Here is a 24,039-nt window from a genome sequence, read left to right on the forward strand (position 1 = left end):
CTCCGGTTTCCTCCCACATTCCAAAAAACATGCGTGGCAGGCTTATTGAACACTCTAAATTGCCCCTAGGTGTGAGCGTGAGTGCGAATGGTTGTTCGTTTCTGTGTGCCCTGCGATTGGCTGGCAACCGATTCAGGGTGTCCCCCGCCTACTGCCCGAAGACAGCTGGGGTAGGCTCCAGCACCCCCCGCGACCCTAGTGAGGATCAAGCGGCTCGGAAGATGAATGAATGAATGAATGTTATTTTCCTTACAATGAGTATTTTTGTTGATTCATGAATTGTAGGATACTTTAACTGCAACATAAAGGCAATCTTCATTTCATGTATGTCAAAGACGAAAACGGGCTGATGAGCGTCATCAGCACCGTGCGCCATCTCCTCTCGTTGCGGCTTGGCCCAAAGAAATTATTTGGGCCGCAAAAAAGGAAAAAAAAAAAAAGAGAGAAGCTAGTTCAACTTGAACTCACTTAAGACAATGAACACAAAATTAGCTGCCGTTTGTCTTCCTTTGTCGGGATCCAAACAGTTCTTAGTATCGTTACGTGTGTACCAGGCCTTTGTCCCCCCCCCCCCCCCCCAAAAAAAAAAGAGCAACGTCGCATCGAGTGGGTTTATAAAAGCTCAGTTAGCTTAGCAATAGCTTCGCTAACAAATTTGGACGAGGTGTCCAGGGGCCTCATGGAGAAAGACGTGCACGGTTTTCGTGCTGAAACAAGGCATGCGGCCAAAAAAAACCCACCAAAAAAAACGACTGACTAAATCGACATCTTTCTCCTCCTCTTCTCCCCCCACACATCTTGATGAGCCTAAACAGGACCTGCTGATGGGAATTCCTCCCTCTGCATAATCCGACTAGCACATTATCACGAGTCATGAGTCACAAATGTGAGCTGAAGACGCCGGACAATAAAGCGGAGGCCTGAAAAGCAAATCTTTTTGGCATGCTGTCATCCGCGCTCAACAACGAGCGATGGTTCTGTGAATTGACGCAAAACTTTCAATTACAAACGGCGGCCAGTCTTCATCCGCGTAGCTCTTACGTGCACACGTCGCTCTGTCAAGCAACCTTGGTCTTTTCATTAAAAATATCACATCTTTAGTACACGAGGCCCCAAATCTCCGTCGGTATTCTGAGCGAAACATGCTAGCTCTGTGAAAATGCTGCTACATGTGGCTAATCTCCTCACTGCTAAAAACAAAACAAAGCGATGTGAAGCCGGTAAAAAGCAACAAGCGTTTTTCACGCGTGCGAAACATTTTGATGACACACGTGACACGTGTTGCTTTGTGTTGGCTGGCCGGTGGAGGTAGACAGAGTGACATCATAATACGAGTCTGATGACATCATCGATCCCAGCATGCCGTGGGAGTGTTAGGGGGCGGAGCCTCGGAGGCGGGCGGGCGACCAGCAACATAAAGTTGCCAGCAACTGGTGTTGATCTTTTGCTATATTGCTCAGAATCGTTCGAAATTATTCACAAACATCTTGGTGATGTCACATCAACACCGCACGACAGTGTACCCTGCAAACTTCTCATTAATATTATTATTATTATTATTATTATTAATAAGGATTTTAACTTGTTTTATGGCGCCCACTGGCTCCGCCCTAAATAACCAGGAAACACTTACGCTAGCAAAATAAAATGACTTACTGGAATGTGCTCGCGTGTTTTGTGTACGTGTGTATTGGGGGTTTTGTGGGCGTGGCCGCGGCGTTCAGACCACGGTGCTGACGGAGGGGTCCGATAAGTTCATCTGTCCGGTGATGTCGGTCGGGTACGGCTACACAAGGAGGAAGAACGGGGCACGCGCGTTAGCGTGTCATCGTCACAGTCACGGTCGCCGGTTGTCAGGTGGCGGCGGCGGCGTCGCTCACCTGCAGGTTCTTCCTCCAGACATTGACGGCGGCGAACGCCAACTGCATCTGCTTCCTGCGGGCGTCCTTGTGGCGCTTGTAGGCGATCTCGATGAAGATGAGGAAGATGCCCGCCACGATGCCTCCCGCCACCAGCATGAACACGCCTGGACACCGGGCGAGAAGAACCCACGGGAGAAGTGCGAAAAAGAGCCACGAGGCACCGCGCGGCAAAATGCGCCACGCCCGCCGCTCACCTGCCATGTTCTCAAAGGTGAGAGTGGCGGGCGCGTTGCTCCTGGAGTCGCACTCCTGGTAGCGAACCCACGTCTTATCCAGATCCTCCATGAAGCCGTTCTCGTGGGAACTGAGCCGTCGACCCGGTTGGTTAGTTTGCGGGAACGGTGGCGGCGGAGGGTCGCCCGGCTCACCTGAGGATGGCGAGTGACACGTTCTGTTTCCAGGGGCTGTCCTTCCTCATCCCGATGCCGAAGCCCGAGCGGAAGAAAAGTTCCCCGGTGGTCACGAGGTCGCATTTCTGCGAGGCCTCGAACTCCAGCACGGCGCTGTCCCAGATGAAGGCGTGCAGCTTGCTAGCGGGGCCACAAGTGAGAGAACACTTCTTATTCATTCATTCATTCATTCATCTTCCGTACCGCTTGATCCTCACTAGGGTCGCGGTGGGTGCTGGAGCCTATCCCAGCTGTCTTCGGGCAGTAGGCGGGGGGACACCCTGAATCGGTTGCCAGCCAATCGCAGGGCACACAGAGACGAACAACCATTCGCACTCACATTGCCACGCATGTTTTTGGAATGTGGGAGGAAACCGGAGCACCCGGAGAAAACCCACGCAGGCCCGGGGAGAACATGCAAACTCCACACAGGGAGGCTGGAGCTGGAATCGAACCCGGTACCTCTGCACTGTGAAGCCGACGTGCTAACCACTGGACTACCGGGCCGCCCTACTTCTTATTCAAAATTTAAAAAAAAAAATATATATATACATACATATATTAGTGCTGTCAAACGATTAAAATATTTAATCGTGATTAAATTGATAATTTCATAGTTAACTCAGAATTAGCTGTGATTAATCACAGATTTTTATCTCTTCTAAATTTCCCTTGATTTCTTTTTCTCCTATTTTTCCCATTTTAATGCTTTACTTTACCGAAACAACAATTTCAATTTTCAATTTGACATTTCGTCACTCGGAGCAGTTATTCAAACTCGGGAGCACATTGGATGATTTTTGAGCAACGTTAACATCCGCCGCCGCCGCGACGTGGCGGAGGAGGAGACGGCGAGTTCTCACTTGTCTCGGACAGCCTGGATGGCCTCAGCGGCGCTCTCGTAGTTGTGCTTCTCCATGTGCCGGTACATGGTGCTCAACTCCACTTGACGCCGGAAGTAAATGTCCACTGAACTCTGCTTCACCGTCGCGTAGATGAACTTGTCCGACGGGTTCCTCAGCTGACGGACGGACGCGGGGAGACATTCAGCGCGCCAAACGGACAGAAAACATGCAAACCAGACGCAGTGCGCATAAAATTGAAACATTACCCTGGCGTGACCATGACGGGGGGTTGGGGGGTGGACAGGATGATGAACATGGGATGGACGATGACGCGGAGGAGGACGTGATGGTGATGATGATGATGATGAAGGCTCAGCGGCGCGAGCGGACGACATCGGGAAAGGAGAGGACCATGACGGCTGTGGCCGCGCGAGCGCTGACCCTGGGGTCGTTGATGCCAGTGATGCGCTCCTCAGGCCGGTCCAGCACCAGGAAGGCGGCCAGGTTGGCCGTGTACGATGCCACGATGATCATGGCGAAGCCCGCCCACACCATTCCTAGAATCCTCGCCGAAAAACTCCTCGGGGCTCCTACGGTGGAGGGGGGCGGGGCACAAGCTTCAGACACGCTTCCGACGCGTGTGCTCGGGGGGGGGGGGGGGGGGGGGGGGGGACAACGCGCCGGGCTTACCTTCTCCGATCCCGGAATTGAGGAGGACTCCCCAGGAGAACCACATAGCCGAGGACAAGGTGAGGGCGTCTTCTTCTTCTTCTTCACTGTTCACTTTGAACCTTCCAAATGGGCTGCGCGCGCGAACATGCACACGTTACTAGCCAAAATTTCATATAGCGGCACGCAGCAGAGACTCAAAGTGACCTTTGACACGGGGCGCACCACCATGTTGGGGGTGTTCCTACCTGAAACGGTCTAATAGGTAGAGCATCACTGCCACCACGTGGACCGACAGGCCGACAAGGAGCCACAAGGTGCTCTGGAAAGGTTGCATGAACGAGTCCAGTGTGCTGCGAGGGATTTCCTGCAATCACGCAACGCGCAGCAAATCGGTTCCCGATCATCTTCTCACTCTCACTACGGCGCTGGCGGCCGCCGGCGAGAAGGCTTCCTACCTTCTTGACGAGGATGGTGAGTCCCTGGTACTTGAAGGGCTTGGAGAACTCGATGTACTGCGCGCGCTCATTGTTGATGGTGAGGGGGGCCACGATCATGTCGGCCAGACCCCCCAGGAGCTCGCCCATCATGCCGTTCCACTCCTTCTTGTTGCTGTTGTTCACCTGCACCCGTCGTGGGACGGCAACATACGCTTTGTGACCGCGCCGAGCCACAGATGCAAAGTCAAGGCGCAGCCCGGGCCGTTCTTGGAAAGGGGAGGGGGGACGGGACATGCCCCGCCTCCTTTGCTGCTTGCAAATGCCCTTTTTCAAGCTATTCTAGCGGCTCATTAATATTCATTCATGTTCAACATGCAAAAAAAAAAGCTTTGCCCTGATTGGATGGCTCTTCTCCCGCCTCCTTATGAGTGCACACCCTGAATGGCAAGGCAGCCGTGTGGCAAGCTGTCGTCATGGCGACAAAGCCAATGGTGTGACAAGGTGTTATCACGGCACCAAGGAAATGATGTGACATAGTGTTGCCGTGGCAACAACAACAATTAACACAACAATGTGTCACTAGGCAACAAGGCAATGTGTTGCCTTGGCAACAAAGATGTGAGACAGTGTTGTTATGGCAACAAAGACCTCTGATACATTCAATCAGCAGCTCGCAAACACACACACACACACACACACACATGCGCATAATACATGTTGCCATGCATGTATAATGCATGTATATCAATGATACATGTACATAGGAGACACTGTTAGTTGATGGATGAAGTGGGATGTGTACCTGAAATATGCATGTTTATGTAAAAGCGTCAAAGTGCCCGTATACATTTTTTTTTTTAATTTTATATGTGTTGCAATGCATGTGCGTGGTGAAGCCGATTCTTACCCTCTCTTGTGTTCCAAACTTCCCGTCGGCCACCAAGTGAACCTCATAAGTGAAGTTCATGCTCATGGCCAACTTGATGAGGAGGTCGATGCAGAAGCCGTAACAACATTGAGGAACCGTCGGCTGACCTGAAACACACACGAAATGCGCTTGGTGAACACGTCGTACTCGGGGACCGCTTTTGTGCGTGCGCGCATGGGTGTGTGTGTGTGTGAGAGAAACCTGGGATGGTTCTGTTGGGTCCGGTGCAGATAACCTTCTTGATGAGGACTCCGTTGACCGTGTATTCCTCCTTACACGTTCCGTCCGCTTTTGTGGGCTTCACATACACAAACGGCTCCTGGTGAATGGTCACGATCTGCACGCACGCGCAAATTAGCATATGTTAGCACATTCGTGTATTCACCCATTAGCACATTGCCGCATTATAAAAATTGCATATTAAGACATTAGCGCACGAGTACGTTAAGAGCATTGGTCCGTTCACATATTTGCACACTGTTGAACAAATTTGCACATTGAAACAATGCGTTTGGATACTAGCATGTTGGCACATTAATACATTAGCACATTAGCTTCCCATTACATTTGCAAATGTGCACATAAGCACATTAGCATGTTAGCACATTGAAACGTTAGCCCATGAGCATGTTACATCGCCATCTTCGAACATTAGCATATTAATAAATGAGCATTTTGGCACGTTAGCCGTTTAGCAGACTTTGAGTTTGGTTGACATCTGGTAGCCGACTGGCTTTTCCGTTTCCCCGCCAGGCCAGATGATCTTCCTCTGCGGGTTGATCACCACCTGACACACACGTGCATGAACATACATGTGATCACGTCTTCTCGCGTGTAATCATGTATGGGTGCGTGGAATGTCCCCCCACCTGCGATCCGTTGAATATTCCGATCTGTACAATTCTTCCGGACTTCTGCTGGTAGTTGAGGATATTGTAAGTGGCGAAGCGCCGGTCGCCGTCGTCATTGAACTCGATGCGACCGGTCAGGCCCTCAGCATACTTTGATGACATCAGCACCCTGACGACAGAGTTCAACGTCACCGTAATGACCAAGTGTGAACAAAATGTGGGTGGGTGGGGTTGGTGGTGGTGGGGGGCGGGGTCAAATCCACAGGGGTTAACTGTATTATGTTTGAATACGGCAATGGAAGTGGCGACATGAGACATCTGACGAACATTCGTCACACATTTGGCAATTTGGCAAGATGTCGCCATTTAAAAAAAAAAAAACGTGGCAACAAAAGTGGCAAACTGTCAAAATTGACAATGACTCACCATGATACTGATAAAACTTTTAGACACGTCGGTTTCTGATATTAGCTACATGATTATTACATTTCATACAAAAGTACATTCATTCATTCATTCATTCATTCATCTTCCGTACCGCTTGATCCTCACTAGGGTTGCGGGGGGTGCCGGAGCCTATCCCAGCTGTCTTCGGGCAGTAGGCGGGGGACACCCTGAATCGGTTGCCAGCCAATCGCAGGGCACACAGAAACGAACAACCATTCACACTCACACCTAGGGACAATTTAGAGTGTTCAATTAGCCTGCTGCCCATGTTTTTGGAATGTGGGAGGAAACCGGAGCACCCAGAGAAAACCCACGCAGGCCCGGGGAGAACATGCAAACTCCACACAGAGAGGCCGGAGCTGGAATCGAACCTGGTACCTCTGCACTGTGAAGCTGACGTGCTAACCACTGGACCACCGGGCCGCCCACAGAAGTACATTCTTATTTTATTTTGTTCACACAATTGTTTTCAATTGTATTTTGTTGTTGTTGTTTATTTATTTTGGGTACAACAACCGTGGTGTGGACCCGTATAGTGGCGCACCTTTTGAAGAGGGGTCCGGTCCTCCAGATGTTGGTGTTGCCCACGCACCCGCGCGGAGGTTCCGTGATGTTCTCTTTGTCCAGAAGCTCCTGCAGGGACTGCGCCACGACTCCCACGGCGTCCATGATGTGAGCCGACTCGTTCTTACCGTTTATCAGCTGCAGACCCAGCAAGCCTAACCGGCACACACACACACACACACACACACACACACACGCACACACACAAGGGTTAATGCAGGCAGAGCGCTAACTGTGTCCTCATAAGTTACACACGCATGCCCGCACGCCCACACATGCTAATTACACTCATGTCCTTAATTACACTTTCAGACACTCCAGGCACCAAAACTGCATGCTGGGAGTTCACAGCCGCTTGTTAATTAAAAAGCTCCAAAACTGTTTTCACCAGTCACACAGGCGACTGCAAACTCCATTAGCGCCGTTCGCGTTGCTTAATGAAATAACAGATGTTGAAACCGGCTCGCACTGTTAGCGTCACACACGCCATTAGCATTGCCCGCAGTAAACTGTTGTTACCATTTCCCCAAAGAAAAGAGCTGTTAAAACTCGCTCACAATCAGACATATTCTCCAGTGTGCTTAAGTAGCAAAGGCATGCTGATTATAAAAAAGAAAAGAAAAAAGAAGAATGCTGTGCATTTTTTTGGGGGCCATGCAAATTTTCCCATTGACTTTTTACCTCCAAAACTGGCTGATACTGTTTGCTAGCTTGATTACTGGAAAGACCACCGAAAAGTGGCTAACAGTATTAGCATAGTGAAAACAAACTGTGTTGTTGTTTTGAAGTTTTCATTTCGGAAGGAAATGAAATGATTGGAATGCTAACCAGGCAGAGCTAAGCTAACTTGATTACGGGCCATGTTCTTCACCATGTGTCTGGTGAAGAAGGTCACGTGCGTCAAGTACACTGAAGGTCTTTGATCAAGGAATCGCCTCCAATCCGCATTTGATCACACCATCTTGTGCGGTATCCACGTTGTGATTGGCAGGAGGTGAGTCCACCTCCTCAGCTCAGCATGTTGGATGGTCATGTGACCTCAGACAATAATCAGGAGACCTTTTTTTATTTTTTAAAAGGTCCACTTAAGGAAGCTTGGAATGTGAAATGATTTGTTCCTTGTCAAAAAACCTTCAGCACACGCCAACGGCTGACCCTCCATCATACGTCGCATCTCGATGACACGTAATGACGCGTGACATGACAAAGCATGACAACTCACGGACACGTGACAACTTGCTGACCGGAGGCGACACGTTGGCATGTGACGGTTCACCGCGTGAAAACGCGCGATAACCCGTTGACACGTGATGACTCGCAGGCACGTGCTAACATGTCGGAATGTAACGACACGTTGCCAAGTGACCACTCACCACGTGATAACGCGTGATAGCTCGTTGACACGTGATGACTCGCACACGTTAACATGTCGGCACGTGACAACACGCCGCCAGGTGACGACTCGCCGTGTGAAAATGTGTGCTAACTCGTTGACGTAATGACCCGCGGGCACGTGATAACATGTTGATGTGATAACGCGTGACAACTCATGTACACGTGACAACTCATTGTGCGACGACTCTTTGACACATGACGTCTAATTGCTGACATGTGACAACTCCTTCATACGTGACAAGGAGTTGAAACGTGACAATCTGCTAACACGCAACTGACTTGTGTCAAAAAGTTGTCACGTGGTGACACGTGAAACCTTGTTGACATGTGACGACACGTAAAAAAAATGTATCATGTCGAAAAGTTGTCAAATGACGGCCCGCTAACACGTGACTTGTGCACCTGACGAGTTGCCATGTGTGCCACCGAGTCCTCACGTGATTAGTGGGTCATTGATTGATGACGAGAGGACTTGTTGTGTCACACGTGATGACTTGTCACGTGATCGTCATGTGTCAACGAGTTGACGACAGGCTGACGTGACACGTCAGGTGCACATCCTTGTCACGTGTTGTCATGTGCGAGTGAGTCGTCAACTCATGGACGTGTGGGTGTGCGTGTGCGTTACCAACTTGGACCACGTCACAGTGGGCGTGGCCGGGGCTGATCAATGGCAGCGTGAGAAGCGTCGGCGTTGTCTTACCAGCGTTTGTTCAGACAATGACAGCCCCCACCATCGGTTACCGTGGCAACACAAGAAGTCTGCGCCCCCACCCCCAACCCTCCACCAGCAAACATTATTATTACAGTGAACCCCCCCCCCACGCAACTATCTAACAAGCTATGCTAATTTGTAATTTGACCATCTATAGCGTTAGCATTGAGCTAACGAACTTAACTTTAACTAAACTGTATTTCGGCCCAACATTTTTGGTGTTAAAATTTTTAAAAACGGTTAATTGTCTCTTTTTTGGTGTCAGTTTTGGCGTAAACACGCTTCACCCTATAGAGTTGTTCTATCCTATAATATGTTCTACCGCACCCCGTTGCTCTAAATAGCTCAGGGGGCGGCCATTTTGCCACTTGCCGTCGACTGAAGATGACATCACAAGTGAAGGGTGGGCTCAGGTTGCGAACGTCACATGACCAAACCCAGAACATTCGCAACCACCGTGCAGCCCTTCAATCGAAAAGCTTTTCTTTTTACTCAAAGCGAAAAGAAACGACTGGTAACTCGACAAATCCAAAAATATGGTCACTTGTTTTTGTCAAATGCAATTTTGTCTGCATTGCAGATTTTCTCTTATGGCGGGGGTCTGCAGCGTATCCCACGCGACAAACGGCGGGGGGTGGAGGGGGGGGGGAGGTCACTGTATTCAAGCCCCGCCCTCGCCGGCGTAACACGACAAAAGGCAGACAGGCGGCGGTGAGGAGAAAGAAGCTAAAGAAGATGACACAAACAAAAGGTGTTAGAACAGTGAAAGGCACACGCACGCGCAACAGGATTGACGCGTTCAAACATGATTGGTTGGCATGTTTGAACCTTCAACCGGCAAAAAACATCAAAGCAGACCACGCAGCGCCAAAAAGAAGCTAATTGGCCATTAGCTTCCCGCATCACAGCTGCCATGTTACCATCCAAGTGGCGGTGAGGGGTAACTCGGAGCAACTGTCTGCTAAACTCATTAGCAACAAATTTCCCTTGCGTCAGGTGAATCAAGATCAATGAAGCTACATCATAGCCAAGCCTCTATCCACTTGTACTGAAGCTACATGCTAGCCCAGACGCTATCCACTTTCTAATGAAGCTACAAGCTACCTTAGCCGCAATCAACTTGCTTATGAGGGTACATGCTAGCCTGGCTGCTATCCACTTGCTCAGGTGGCTATATTGTTAGCCTAGCCACTAGCCACTAGACTCAAGGTGGCTATATTTTTAGCCTAGCTAGTATCCACTGGAATCATGATTACGCAATGTTTTCAATGTTCTTCAGTGTTGTGGTTTTACATCTTGCCACAATGCGTGTGGTCGTGGCGCATCGTTAGTGAACCATGTGTCCTCGTTTTAGTCACCACTTGGGAATTTCTCCGAAGATCAAGTGCATGCGGTATGAGACTCAGTCAACCGTTCCCCTTCCCCAAACTTTTAGGTCAGGCCACTTTTTTCAAACCTAAATGTCCATTCTTACAACATTTTTTCTAGGCTTGTGCTAAATTTGAAGTCAACGAGCCGAGTTGCATTGGCTTCCAGTTTGCCGGGTGTCTTGTGACCTTACACTGACCTGCAGTCATATTGCATCTTCCGAATATACGTCTGATAACGTTGCTCTCGTGTAAAAATCAATTCATCTTTGTAATTTCTCCACACATACACACTGGATGCCGATCAGGAAGCTATTTAACAAACATTTACTGATGTAGCTGGATGTTAGCTGAGCAGCACTTCGGCATCCACTTGCTAATGTAGCTCGATGCTATCTCGGCAAGTATGCGTGGACGCGTACAGGTAGAAAACAAGTTGAATGGAAGCAAAACAGAGACGGGAAGCGGAAGACAATTCCCACGTGGTCCATACCGTCCGGTGCCTCAGTCAAAGCTCTTCCGCTCATTTCTCTCTCCCCGACGATCCAGACGTAACCGGAACCGGTCATGTTTAGATGACGGGCCGCCTTGTAAACGCCTGCCGCTTCGTCCTCGCTGCCGCACGTGGACGCACAACACAAACACAACAAACGGGACCCTTGTTAGCGTGGCAAGTTGCTATCTGGTAGTTAGCGAGCAGCTAGCTGCCTGTTCAGTTAGATGTCAACTGAAGATGGGCATCCACCCTCGTGCCAATGGTCCTGATACGGGGGCCTCAGCGACCAAGTCAAGTGATTCGGACTCGGGTCAATTCGTGGAGCCCGTAGTTCAAAGTAAACACGGTGAAGCAGCATTTAGCTGTTATGCTGTATGCAAATTGAATGAGATGGAAGTTCCAATAAATTATGTGACATGTCGTCTGACACACTTCAAACTAACTACCAACTAGCTTCCTGTTAGCAAGCACTCAACATCATATAACCAAAAAGCAGCTAGTAAGCCATTAGCACGTTAGCGGTCAGCTCACTGACCTGGCAGAGAGGATGATGACGCGGGCCTCCAGGTCTTTTGCGTCCAGGAGCATGGCTGTCAGGTTGGTGTCTGGACCAAACAGCAGAACTTTCTCGGCCTGAAGTTCCACACGGAGACGTCACAACACATCATAGCACACGCTACGTTAGCACATTAGCCGCCCCCGCCCCAACCATGCTCCCACTCTCCCCATACTAATAATCAATTGTGCAAAGGTGAGGGGGGGTACTGGGGGGGCATCCAATGGGGAGCGGGAAGTGGAAGTGAAAGCTGGTGGACATGCAAGGCTCCAACCAACCAATCAGGGACGTGCATGTTAGCATGTTAGCGAGCGCAAATAAAACCAAAGACTCGAGAGGGGTTGAGGACTTGGGGGGGCGGGGGGTGTTTGTAGAGAAGTGGGAGGTCCCGCCTGGTGGGTGCCGTCTGTCGGACCCCGCATGCATCCCTTACATGGGGTGGGAGAGTAGGTGGGTGTGGGGGGGGGGGGGGTAACGGGCGTGTCTCTCCTGCATTCCCAAAGTCATGACAAACCAAAAGAAAGATGGCTGCCTCCAGGATAAGGGCTATCTCTGGATCGGGTGGGCGGGGCTGCGGCCGGTGGACGAGATTGGCCGGTCGGGCGGGCGGCGTGCAGCGTTTGGACCATGCAAGCGTTCTACCTTAGACAATCTTCTACCTTAGGCGTTCTCCGGAAGTCAAAGCCGTGTTGCTCCATGTTTTCATTGTTCCTGATTTTAGTCTGATGGCCGTGTGACAACAGAAAGAACGTCACACACACGCCCGCCGCAAAACACGCACGCGGCACAACAGGAATGAAACACATAGCTATACACCCAGACATTGACACACGCATAAATGCTGATACACTTGGGCGCACACACATACACGTACACACACACACACACACACACACACACCTGACACATGAAACCTGTCGACGTGACTGCACGCGCAGGTGTGATTTCATCAGCATGAGTTGGTGTACTTTCTTATCGTTCTTTCGGTTAGTTGGTTTTTAGTGTCGACGGCTTGATTTTGTCAAATGATGACAACTTTGTGTGCGCAACGTGTGCTTTCATTTGTTTGATATGCAAATGAGCTGACAATGGGAGACAAATTTAGACCTCGAGTTATTTTTACAGGCGCAGAACAAAATGGGTGAAACTCGCTGGGCCACAATGACACAAAAACAAACGAACATCAACTTTCTTTTGCGACGGAATGAAACTGTGAGCTTAGCTTAGCTTAGCACAAACCTCAACTCGGTCAGTTAAACAAAATTCGGCAAAATACGCAAAAACATCGGTAGTAGTGATGCTCGGTTAGTACAGCAGCGACGCGATTCAACAGCAAGCCTGCTAGCAACCTGGCTAAACTATGTGGCGGCCATGTTGGTAGGGGCAACGTTCTCATCACAAGGAATGGATGGTCATTGAAAGTAAGTCAGACGTTTCTCATTTTTAGAAAGATTTTCACCAGGCTTGTCAACAAGAATTAAGTCCAACAGTTACACACAACAAGTACAGCAGCGACGCGATTCAACAGCAAGCCTGCTAGCAAACTGGCTAAACTATGTGGCGGCCATGTTTGTAGGGGCAACGTTCTCATCACAAGGAATGGATCGACATTGAAAGTAAGTCAGACGTTTCTCATTTTTAGAAAGATTTTCACCAGGCTTGTCAACAACAAGAATTAAGTCCAACAGTTACACACAACAAGTACAGCAGTGACGCGATTCAACAGCAAGCCTGCTAGCAACCTGGCTAAACTAGGTGGCGGCCATGTTGGTAGGGGCAACGTTCTCATCACAAGGAATGGATCAACATTGAAAGTAAGTCTCTTTCTCATTTTTAGAAAGATTTTCACCAGGCTTGTCAACAACAAGAATTAAGTCCAACAGTTACACACAACATTTGGAGAAAAAGAAGCGTGGAAGTCCACATGCTCACAAGGGTTGAGGATCGAACGCACAACCTTACGGTTGGGAGACCACCGCTCTACCACCTGAAAGTCCACGGATATGAATTTGAAATGGACCGTTGAATTTCGAACAAAGCCACATTCCAAGTTGTACGAGGGTGTGCAGACTTATGCAACTACATGACCTCAGTTGTGAATTTTGACACAGCAGAGCAGATGCTATAGCGCTAACACGTCACCAAAAAGAAACAGTTTGAGCACAGTGTTTCAATGAGCTCTTCCTGTTAGCATGCGGCTAGCCCTGGTCACATGACCCCAGCTCACCAGTCACATGACCTATGAGGAGGAGGCGGAGCAAGAAGAAGAAGAAGAAGAAGCAGCAGGAGGATGACAATGAGGATGACGCAGGAAGTGCCGCCGTGAGGGCGCTTCCCCGGCGAAGAGTTGCTGCGGTAACAGCGTCACATTTTAATGCTTTCACGTTTGAACGGTGGGACGTGAGGCCAGCTGTCACCGTGGTAACGTCCTCACAAAGACACCAGAAAGAAACACGTGTGTGTGTGTGTGTGTGTGTGTGTGTTATGTAAGTGTCATTCAAGTTTGTGTGTGTGCATGTATATCCACGTGTACATATGCGCCAGTGTGTGTCTGTAATGTGTGTGCGTGTGGCCACGGGTGTGCGCGTTTCTGTTTGTGTGTGTGCCCATCTGTCGGTGTGTCTATCCATTGTGTACGTGTGTGAATACGTCTGTTGTGTGTTATTGTGTGTATTTTTCTGTGTGTGCATGTGTGTCCATCCGCCTGTGCGAAGTTCCAGTCAGCATGACTTTTTGTGCGGGCGGGGGTTGGGGGGGGGGGGGGGGGTGAGCGTATCACCTTGGTCTCCTTCTCCTCCAGGAGCGTTTCGAGTCTCTTTTGCGCGGCTCGCCCTTCGTGGTCGTCGCTGACGATGAGGATGATGTGGTTCCAGCGGAACTCTCGCATCAAGTCGAACCAAACGCTGGCCTGGTGCGAGTAGGGCGGAACCGTACGCAGGAAGGACAGGTGGATGCTCTGCTGGGCGCACGGGCGGCAAGGTTAGCGGGGCGAAGAGAGCTTCGTGCCTTCGTCGGCGAGGAGCCCCCGGGCGCTCACCTTGTCGGAGTAGATGGACATGCGCGTGGTCAGGCCCACCACGGGGATGCGGTAGAAGCCCGCCGTGTAGGACACGGGCGTCGGCGTCAGGTGGTCGTTGGACTGAGGCGGGTGGCTCACCAAGATGGCGTACACCTAAAACAGTCGCAAGGCGTCGGCGCTATCACATGTGTGTCTGTGCTTGTTGTTGTTATTGTGTTGTTATTACACGTGTGTGGATGCATGTGCGCACGCGTGGATCTGGTGGGTGTAATCCATGCGTGCGGATGAGTGCGTCAGGCCGTTAATCTGACGTCCATCTCGGCGGACGGCATGTTGGCCTCGTTTGAGCCGCGGGTGACCTCGTGAAGTGCGTGCGCGAGTGGCCAACGATTGCTGGCCGCGAGAATGTCGCTGCTTGAACACTCCAAGCCAAGCGAAATTCCCAATTCCCTAAATAGTCTCGTTGCCCCCATTTGACAGTTTTCTTGGGCACTTGATAAAATAAAAACATTTTTTTCCTACACCTTGAAATCCTCAGGGAACAGGTTCTGTTAAAAAAAATATTTTTTTTGCAATACTGGACTGAAACTGCACATCCCCGACAGTAGGTGGCAGTGGTGCTCTCAAGAGTGTGTGCAGGGAGTATAAAAATGTTGAGAAAGTTATTCAGCATGTTTTTTTTTTCAGAAAAGAATTGTTAAATGTTAACCCTAGCTGCAGTTGTTGGTGAAATGTCGCATTTTCCACCAGAAGACGATTTGGACGTCTCCCAACTCAAAGGTTCCGGGTTCGATCCTTCACCCAAATTTGAATGCCGTCCCCCAATTAATTCCGCAAGCTTTGGGTCACTTCGGATTTGCATATTCAGCGAGCACATACGCCCCCCGGACCGGACGATGGATTTCCCGCATGGTCTGACCTGGTTGGAGATGAGGTCCTCGCACACGGAGAGCGCCATCTGGATGGCGTTGGCTTTGTGCGTGACGGCGATGGCGTTCATCTTGAAGCGGTCGCGGCCGTAGGCGGCGTTGGCGTGCGCCACCGCGTCGCGGAACACCTGCTCGTAGCGCTTCTGGCTCAACACGGCGCCCACGTTGACCACGCGCGGCTCGCAGCCGCACAGCGCCACCGCGCCGCAGTGCAGCGCCAGCAGCAGCAGTGACGCACGCACCTCCACTAGGGGGAGTAGATGAGCGCCGCTTAGTAGCATGCCCATGGCATCGTCGTCATGTCACTTAGCAAATGTTGGCAATCAGGCTAAATTTTTTTTTTTTTTAAACGGCCTGCGCACACAAAACACGTCATCAAATAATTATTCTTTACACACAGCGGGAGTACATTTGATGCACTTTGAACCCCAAACAACACAACACAGCACACACTTCACACACAAAACACACACAACCAACATGGCTTTACACACAAGTGCTAATACATTCTCACACACAGTAACATCAAGCATGTCACACACAACACACGTTGAACCCAACACACACACACACAAAAACTAATGTAGTACACACACGACATGTTTAACACACAACGGCTCGCTGCACACTCACAACAGTGCAAACAACACGCTCGTTAACAAACACACGCAACACTTTGACATAGAACATTTTTTCTTCCATAAAGATACACGATGCACACGCACACACGGGAACAAGGTTTTTTAACACACCACCCTCGAAATAAAAACTGACTATAAAGCATAATTCACTTCATGCATGACACGCAAACAATACACATAACAAATAAATCACACTGCAAAAAAATGTAAATAACACTGCGATTTATCCATTTTGTGTTTATATTGCACTTAATTGAACGGTGTTTGCTGTTTTTTTTTCTTCTTTCGACCTACATTCTTGCTGCTGGAGGCTGTAAATTTCCCCAGTATGGGACAAATAAAGGATATCTTAATCTTAAAACCATCAAACACACGCACGACAGACTGCACACAGCAACTACGAGATTTACACAGACAACACTGCACGCCGCAATGCACACTCGCTCGCGCGCGCGCGCGCGCACACACGTTCACACTAGTTGGGTGAGGGGGTTACCAAGAACTGCACGCTGTTCACGGGTACGATGACGTCACCAACTACAGAAGGAAGTCAAAGCAGGGGTTCACAAATAAAAGCACTTACTGTTCGTTTGTTTGTTGGGGTTTTTTTTTTCAAAATAAAAGCATCCGCCGATTGCCTCTTGGCTCAATTAGCCCAGCTGCTTCCAGTCTCCTTGGCGCGTCCGTTGGGCCAGCCACAGGTCCGGCTTGTGGCTCTTTCACGGATGTCGACGCGCTGGTCTCTCTCCTTCTCTTGTGTTGTTGTTCTTTTTTTTTTTGGGGCGTGCGCGCGCTCAGCCCTGTTGATTCCCGCGCACAAGCACGCGCCACACGTCAGTTAACGCGCGCGCACCTTTCCTTCGAAACAACGACGCCCGACGGTGAAGATGACGAATGACGATGATGAAAGAACGGGATGCTCGCGTCTCTTGCCCTTGATGCTCGCGCGCGCGCGCGCACTCCCGAAAACGGCGACGACGACGACGACGACGGGCGGGATGCGCGCGGCCCCGTCAGCGGCGAGCACCAGCGCGCGCGAGCGAGCCTCGCCGCGTTCCTTGTTGGGGTTTAATCAGGCGTGCGCGCGCGCACGCACACACACACACCGAGCTTGAGTCCCGCGTAAAGCTGTAATCTTTTAAAGGCCATTCGAAATTTGTGTCGCTGTTGTTGTGTCCGACATGACAGCAAATTAAAGATCATCGTGCATTGTAAAAAACAGCACGCGGCGGATTGCCTAATTAAAAAAACAGCCAAAAAAATCAAAACATCGTAAGAAACCGTGATATGCATTTTGTATGAAATAATAGAAAAACGAGGGATGGCATATGGGGATTTAATGTTATAAAGATAGTGTTAAATATTAAAAATGAAAAATTATACATACAGCATAATCCAAACGTAGCATCAATGCATGCCTTCAGATGCAGTAGCATCTTGAACTAGCTTCTTTTGGATGAAATTGTAATCATAATTAAAAAAAGACTCCAGTGCTTGTGTTATGTGTACACGACCGCAGGCACGATAGCAAGGACGCACGCATCCATGCATGTTGGCGTATCTTTTCAACAAGTCATAAATGAGTCATTGCGCTGCGTGTCGATAGTTACGACGGCGATGCCGGGACGGAAGCGGCCGCTCTGGGCTCCCCGCTGCGGTTGCCGTGGTAACAAGCCCCTCCCGCCCCTCCCGGCAAACCGCGGGCAGCGAGCCCGGGAGGCCGCTTTGACATGTCATTTGACCTGACGTGGGGAACGCAAAAGCGCCCGCTGGTGGGCGTGGCCCGCGTGTGACATCATCAGAGAGCACGAACGCGCGCAGCGAAGGAGCTTCGGACCCCAGGCCACAAATTCACGCGGTGCCTTTGTATGCGTGTGCGCGTGCGCGTGTGTAGAAGCCATGGCGGAGGGTCTAGAAAGTGGGACACAAGTGAGGAGTCAACTCATCTTCATCATAGTCACTCTCGTCATCAACAAAATTGTCATCATTTTCATCTTCTTCGCTATCATTCTCATTATGTCACCTTATCCTCATCATCATCGTTGTCATCATCACCATGTTCAAATTATTATCATTTTAAATTGTCTCTTACAAGGGTTTGTCTCTGAGTCCTACTCAAAGATTGGTCTCCATCAGATTGTCAGAACCATTAACAATGAAATGAAATCAAAGCCCATCGAGACAAACTTCACAGCGAAATGTAAATCTAACTTCCGTTCGTAAAATTCCGCGACACTGAGATAATATAGTCTGAATGGTCAAGGCAAACTGTGATGTCCGACCTTTTTAGAGGCCCTCATTCCTCCATACAGGGACATAGGTGTCAAAGTCAGGTCCTGGAATCAGGTGTGTTGCGACAGGGGGACTTGGAAAACATGCAGGACAGCGGCCGTCCAGGACCCGAGTTTGACACCCCTGCAGGGATTTCAGCATAAAACACGCACTTATAGCAGAGTTTCAGCGAAAAACAACAACAAAAGTTGCCAAGACAGTGGTAGCAAGTAAAATGTCTGCTCTGTAGCTTCGTCAACGAGAGGCAATTGATCCCCAATTCATTAACACAGTCCGCGATTGCTGCCTCAGGCTGGTGAGCGATGTCTGCCATCCTGTGGTTTACACTGGTATTACATATTTGCATCGCTGCGTAACTTTAAACACTTCTATTTTCAGATATCAATCAAGTGTGGGAAAGAGCCCCAGTTGCCAATTTTTAAATAAAACGGTTGATGAGAATTACATTTCATATAACGTTTCACGTTTTTAGGGAAGGGTCAAAATATTAATTTTAATGCTGTGGCAGTCATAAGGAGCACACTGAAAACGATCACATGGTGACGTCACATCAACTCGACTATCCTGGCTCGAATATTACACAGATTTCAAATAATAATATTTTCTTCAAAAAAGGATTTGGTTTGTAGAGTATTCGGGGGTGTGACGCACACATGATCCAGAAGATAGCAATTTTCGTTCATCTGACACCTCCAACTAGTCAACAAATTGGGGAGACAAACGAGCTAAAAAAGTTCCAATTTTTTTTAAATCACTTAGCTAAACGAGCAATTAACGGTATAAATGAAATTGTCTTAGACTTTTTCATTTCCGATACTTTGAATAAATAATTTTATGAGATTAATGTACTGCAGTCAAGTACCTGTCAATCCGTAGAACATTTGACGAACACGTCGCTTGTTTCTACCCGACCCTCAAATCAGAGACGCGCTGTCCGGCTAACAAGCGAAGAGGCTGAAGTGTGATATTGATCGAAATCTAACGACATATTTTCTCCCATTTGGATCAACGAATCCACCATAATATCCTCTGAATGGTCAAGACAAACAACGACGCTAACGCTAACCGCAGCTAACGAGCGTGTCCTTGAAAAGTTTGGACTTGCCGTGATGGTCAGCAGCGTTAGCATGAGCCGTTAGCCGCAGGGCTAACGGAGAGCCCGCGTGGCATTTTTTTGGACTCCATTCGTGGCCTTTGGGAAATTTCGGAACGCTCAACAGTAATCAAGTGTGCCGGGGTCAGGTGCGTCGCCATGGCAACGCGCGCCGTGGCGGGTCCTCCCACTCGTGGGAGCGTCACGTGGAGTTGAGTCGAAGTTCAGCATTGTGGAAGCTGCTGCTTCTGCCCGTTCTTTTCCTCGGGATGCCATCCGCATGTCGTCCTCAGCCGGGCCCGAGCTAGAGGACTCCGCCTCCGCTGCGCCCGTCGGCGGCGCCGTTGGCGGCCGCGGTCCCCTGGTTCCATTGCCCCCTTTGGCCTCCAAGGCCTTGTCCGAGTCGTTCGCCCGCTTGCGCTACCTGGACACGTCGTTGCTGGTGTGGCGGCAGCAACAGGCGGCGGTACCCCAGCATCCGTCCTCCTACCTCAGCCGCAGTCAGTCGGCCTGGTACAGCAGCTACGGCAACAGCGCCGTGGTTGTCCCCGACAAGAGCCGCCTTGACGAGGAGCAGGGACGCTCCAGGATCTGCGTGCTCATGTAGCGCTGCGGAGGGCTGATCACACAGCCAACCCTGGACAATCCCTTTCGGGACCTGGAAATGCTCAATGATTCCAGCCTACGACTAGATTCTGGAACTGGGAGTCGAATACTAGCCCCTAATCACTGTGATCGAAGGAGGGCTGGACTGGCACCCCCCCCCCCCCAAAAAAAACCGTCATCCCTGCGGCCTGCCCCTCCTAATTAGCAGACTGACGCATGTATTACCTGAGGGGAGGTATTTTACTCCCCCCCCCCCCCCGACCTGGCAGCTTGCTACATTTGATCAAATAGTAAATTGAATCACTCTTGATTCTTTTATTGGGAGATCCCTGATGTGACTTTTAAGTTTTGGATCACACCTTTAAAATAGATGTAATAAGCTATTTGTAACACTCAGCAGCTCCTTAAGTGTTATCATTTTGCATTTGTGTTTTTGTCCTGTTCCAATAAACATCTGAAGCTGCATTGCGACCGTTGCTCTCCTTGCCCACACGCCAGGGGCATGGCTCCATCATCACGGGTGTGTGAAAAGATTCTCTGTCCCGACATTTTAATTCACTTACATGTGCCATACTCCCATGTTTGAATCAATGCTTTTCCCATTCTTTGGGCACGTGAGAAATGGGCAAAAATGATGGCAGAATGAGCCAGGCCAAGGTCACTTTATGTTTATTTATGAAAAGAAAGGAAGTCAGAAAATAAGGATCCCATATCAGTAATTACACCAAATGACTTTTTTTTTTTTCTTCTGGCTTCTCGTGTGTTGGCGTGTAGCACACGCGTGTAGCACGACGACTACACAAGAAGCTACTTGACGAGAAGCTACTATACAGGAAGCTACTATACAGTGCTGACGTACGGCCCGACGGAGTGCATGCAAACACATCAAATCACTCTTTTCCTTTTTCTTAGTAAAATTAAAAAAAAAAAAACTAGTAGAGCAACTAAAAACAAACTCGCCCGCACGTCCATCGCACGCCAGCCGTCTGACCGACCGGACGGACGACATCAATGATGTCATCACGGGGGGTGGGTGGCCAAACAAGACAGATTAAGAACGTAAAATTTCAAATATTAAAAACGTATTTCCCCCTCGCACCATTATTCGGCGAGAGGCGGGTCTCCCGACAGGAAGTGAGACATGTAGTGTTGGTGGAAAGGTGGGGCAAGCGGCAACGTCACGAAATGTTTTCGTCGGCTAGAAAAGTCTTGTCGAAGAAACACTGCGCCGCCCCTAAAAACAGTGACACCCCCCCCACGTGAGGCCGACACATTTGTCCCATTCTTTTCACGGCAAGCGTGTCGAGTTTTTCTTTTCCTCCACAAACAAAGAACAAAATTCAAAAAAACAAAAGACTAGATGCTAAAAAAAAAAAAAACAGCTGAGCTTATGTACATACATCAGGGTGTGTGTATGTGTGTGTGTGTGTACTTGAATGTATATATTTATATATTTATATACGTACGTGTGTGTGTGTATGGTGTGTGTGTGTAACAAGTCCAGAAGGTGTGTGCGTGTCGGTGTGTGTTCAGTCTGTGTCTGAGGAAGAGGACGTTCCCGTTGAGGAGCTGTCGTCAGACGAGGAAGACGAGCTCCCGCTCAAACGACTAGCCCCGCCTCCCGAGGCCCCGCCTCCAGCTTGCTTCTCTAGAAAGAAAAGAACAAATGTTGAGTTCCCGACGCGGAGTCGAGAGGTTGTATCGAGTTGCTTGACGGCAGTCGTCGTCATGGTGACAACCAGCTTCCACGGGCCAAATCGCAGACTTCAAACGAGACAAGCGAGTCCTTTTCCGATGGTTTGGGTCGGATTGTAAGACAAGTTTGGAAAATTGTTGGCTTTGACAACGAAAACAAATCTGGCTTTTTTGGGGGTTTTTTTTTTGGAAGATCAGGCATGGGTGATCTTCTAGAAGACAAAGTGCTCGTTCTACTGAACATTGCTATCGCTTACGCAACGCATTTCCTACGCAAGCAAGATGGTGCGTTCAGGGTACTTTTGAGTGTCAAGGGGCAGTGGGCGGGGTTATCGCTGCGCAAACTGTCGAGTGGTGAACTCGGTCGGGCATAATCGTCCCAATCAGAAGAGCGATGGCGCGTTTGATCAGCTAGCGCGCGATCACCAAACTAGCCTTGCGGATGCTAACAGCGCATTATGGCTACAATTGGGGTAAACGTCGACGTTAAGCGGTGAGGCTTTATGATGACGTGGCTCCTACTTGGGTCTTTGCCGGGTGAACAGCAAAAACGTTCTTGGTTTTAAGCACCGAGCCGGACGAGCGCCAAGTTTGATTGCGGTACATCGTTCATCTCCGTTTCGAGACGGTCGCGGTCGTCGAGTAAGCCGCTTTCGTCACGCGACGTTTCGTTGGCGTTTGTGCGGGTGGGACTCACGCAAGAGCTTCCGCTGCTTCTTCTGCAGGCACGATTTGACGTAGCGCTCCAGTTCTCGGAGCGTGGACGGCTTGAGAGTCTCAAAGTCGATCTCGATCTCGTCTGGGTTGGAGTCCCTCAGGGAAGGTTCCCTGGACTGGATGATGTGCACCACGCGGCCCAGCTTTTCTCCGGGTAGGCGGTTGATATCCAGACTCAGCTGGCGTTTCTCGTCGTACGACATTGGCAGAGAAGACGACTCCTCGCCGGCTCCGCCCCCGTCGTCGCCGTTGGCCGAGCCTCCTCCCGCCGCCTTGGTGCCTTTCTTGGCTTGTCTGTGGGGGTGGGAGGGTGGGGGGCAAGGGGGGGCATTTTCTCAGTCTTTTGATGCACTCGTTCCTGCGCAGTTGGCGACGGCGACGGACGCAAAAGCGCTCGCTCACCTGGCGGCGGCGACGGTGCTGTTGGCTTTGCGCGCCGGCGCCTTCTTCTGATTGGCCGCCTTGGGCTGCTGGGCGGCGGCCTTGGGCTTCTTGTCGTCGTCGGGCTTGGCCTTGGCGGCCGTCTTGTCGGCCTTGTCCTTCTTCTTGTCCTTGTCCTTCTTCTCCTTCTTCTTCTTGGGCTTGCTGACGGGCGCCTGCGACAGGACGGCCAGCTGCTCGTGCACGGCCTTCAGCTGGATGGGGGGAAAAAAAGCTCGTTAGCGTCCGCGGCGGGCGGACCGAAACGTGCGCTGGCTTCGAGGAGGAGACAAGTAGAATGTTCTTGACCTGGGATTGGCCGGCAGCACCAACCTGCTCCTGTAGCTCAGCCAACCGCGTGGCGCGCTCCTCCTCTGAGTCGGACGACTCGTCTGAGGAGGAGTTGTTGCTGCTGTCGGACGAGGCCGTGCTTTTACTAACCAATGGCGTCGTGGACGGCGCCGACGCCTCCACGCCTTCGTCGGGGATCTTGGCGAAGCGCATCTCGAACACGTCCTGCCGCGAGATGCCGGCCGTCAGCCCCGACAGCCGCTACCGAGCCCCGCGCCGCCGGGAGACCCTTTCCCCCCCCCTCCTCTTTCTTACTCAAGGCAAATTGTGTTAAAAAGCCACAAGATGACTTGCAAGTCAAGCGGTTCAAGTCAAAGTTACTTCGAAACAAAGTCCAAAGGTCAAGTCGTTGCCAGTTTCTGTCCTAAAAGTCCTGCAACTAAAAACTCAAGTCAAGTCAAGTCATCCCTGTCAGATGGCCTCTGAATCCCCCCCCCCCAGCCCCAAGAATCCGCAGAGAAAGTCTTGATTTCATGGAGAACAACTGTGATTCTGCGGAGGAGCAAATCTGCATTTTTCGGAGGCATTTCAAACTTTTTTTTCCCAAAACAACAACAACAAAAAAAAAACATGCCGTTAAATGACTGCGCATAAAGTTAACGAACGAACTCTACTCAGTATCGCCCCGGCAACCGCGTTTGAACAAGTTGCAATATGTTTCGGCGGCGTTACCTGTAGCTTGCGGGCCATGG

General features: G+C 50.1%; 3 protein-coding genes and 1 long non-coding RNA gene across 7 annotated transcripts in view; 2 read left to right on the plus strand and 2 right to left on the minus strand.

Moving 5' to 3' along the window:
- Positions 1 to 707: 707 nt before the first annotated feature.
- On the minus strand, positions 708 to 17,198 carry LOC127602057 (glutamate receptor ionotropic, NMDA 1-like). 2 transcript variants are annotated; one of them, XM_052067889.1, is made up of 21 exons: positions 16,757 to 17,197; positions 15,523 to 15,779; positions 14,622 to 14,756; positions 14,364 to 14,540; positions 12,244 to 12,306; positions 11,564 to 11,661; positions 11,026 to 11,147; positions 7,036 to 7,210; positions 6,063 to 6,213; positions 5,894 to 5,980; positions 5,395 to 5,530; positions 5,173 to 5,300; positions 4,284 to 4,448; positions 4,074 to 4,192; positions 3,847 to 3,959; positions 3,598 to 3,746; positions 3,175 to 3,332; positions 2,291 to 2,452; positions 2,117 to 2,226; positions 1,881 to 2,026; positions 708 to 1,786 (listed from the first exon to the last, which is right to left on the minus strand). In XM_052067889.1, coding segments are annotated over exons 1-21 (2,718 nt in total). In that variant the 5' UTR covers positions 16,758 to 17,197; the 3' UTR covers positions 708 to 1,720. The 2 variants fall into 2 exon arrangements, with proteins under 2 accessions (XP_051923849.1, XP_051923851.1); XM_052067891.1 differs by lacking the exon at positions 12,244 to 12,306 and having other exon boundaries at positions 16,757 to 17,198.
- On the plus strand, positions 12,933 to 13,604 carry LOC127602087 (uncharacterized). Its single transcript, XR_007962702.1, has 2 exons — positions 12,933 to 13,141; positions 13,340 to 13,604. It is a non-coding gene; the product is annotated as an uncharacterized LOC127602087 (long non-coding RNA).
- A 2,179-nt stretch (positions 17,199 to 19,377) lies between the features above and the next one.
- On the plus strand, positions 19,378 to 20,319 carry LOC127602084 (putative uncharacterized protein BRD3OS). Its single transcript, XM_052067939.1, has one exon. It carries the CDS (start codon positions 19,839 to 19,841, stop codon positions 20,163 to 20,165), a length of 327 nt encoding a protein of 108 aa, XP_051923899.1. The 5' UTR covers positions 19,378 to 19,838; the 3' UTR covers positions 20,166 to 20,319.
- A 498-nt stretch (positions 20,320 to 20,817) lies between these two features.
- The window catches only part of LOC127602061 (bromodomain-containing protein 3-like), an 11,147-nt gene continuing 7,925 nt past the window's right edge, over positions 20,818 to 24,039 (minus strand). For 2 of the 3 annotated variants that reach the window (XM_052067898.1, XM_052067900.1), the window contains 5 exons: positions 24,020 to 24,039; positions 23,306 to 23,512; positions 22,979 to 23,211; positions 22,557 to 22,870; positions 20,818 to 21,812 (listed from right to left, as the gene is read on the minus strand). The exon at positions 24,020 to 24,039 is cut by the window's right edge and continues 109 nt beyond it. In XM_052067898.1, the coding sequence (XP_051923858.1) occupies positions 21,694 to 21,812; positions 22,557 to 22,870; positions 22,979 to 23,211; positions 23,306 to 23,512; positions 24,020 to 24,039 (893 nt within the window). In that variant the 3' untranslated portion in view covers positions 20,818 to 21,693. The remainder of the gene's footprint in view (positions 21,813 to 22,556; positions 22,871 to 22,978; positions 23,212 to 23,305; positions 23,513 to 24,019) is intronic. The other variant, XM_052067901.1, reaches the window with a different exon arrangement.

This window comes from Hippocampus zosterae, chromosome 6, assembly GCF_025434085.1.
Source record: "Hippocampus zosterae strain Florida chromosome 6, ASM2543408v3, whole genome shotgun sequence".
Taxonomy (NCBI): domain Eukaryota; kingdom Metazoa; phylum Chordata; class Actinopteri; order Syngnathiformes; family Syngnathidae; genus Hippocampus; species Hippocampus zosterae.

What these genes read in the sequence shown, in the direction of transcription:
- LOC127602057 (XM_052067889.1), bottom strand. An exon ending in TCACCATCCTCGTCAAGAAG is followed by an intron (nt 4,193 to 4,283) that starts GTAGGAAGCCTT and finishes GCGTGATTGCAG; the next exon opens with GAAATCCCTCGCAGCACACT. An exon ending in CACCTTTGAGAACATGGCAG is followed by an intron (nt 2,027 to 2,116) that starts GTGAGCGGCGGG and finishes CCCGGTGTCCAG; the next exon opens with GCGTGTTCATGCTGGTGGCG.
- LOC127602084 (XM_052067939.1), top strand. Translation starts at nt 19,839, where the DNA reads ATGTCGTCCTCAGCCGGGCCCGAGCTAGAGGACTCCGCCTCCGCTGCG.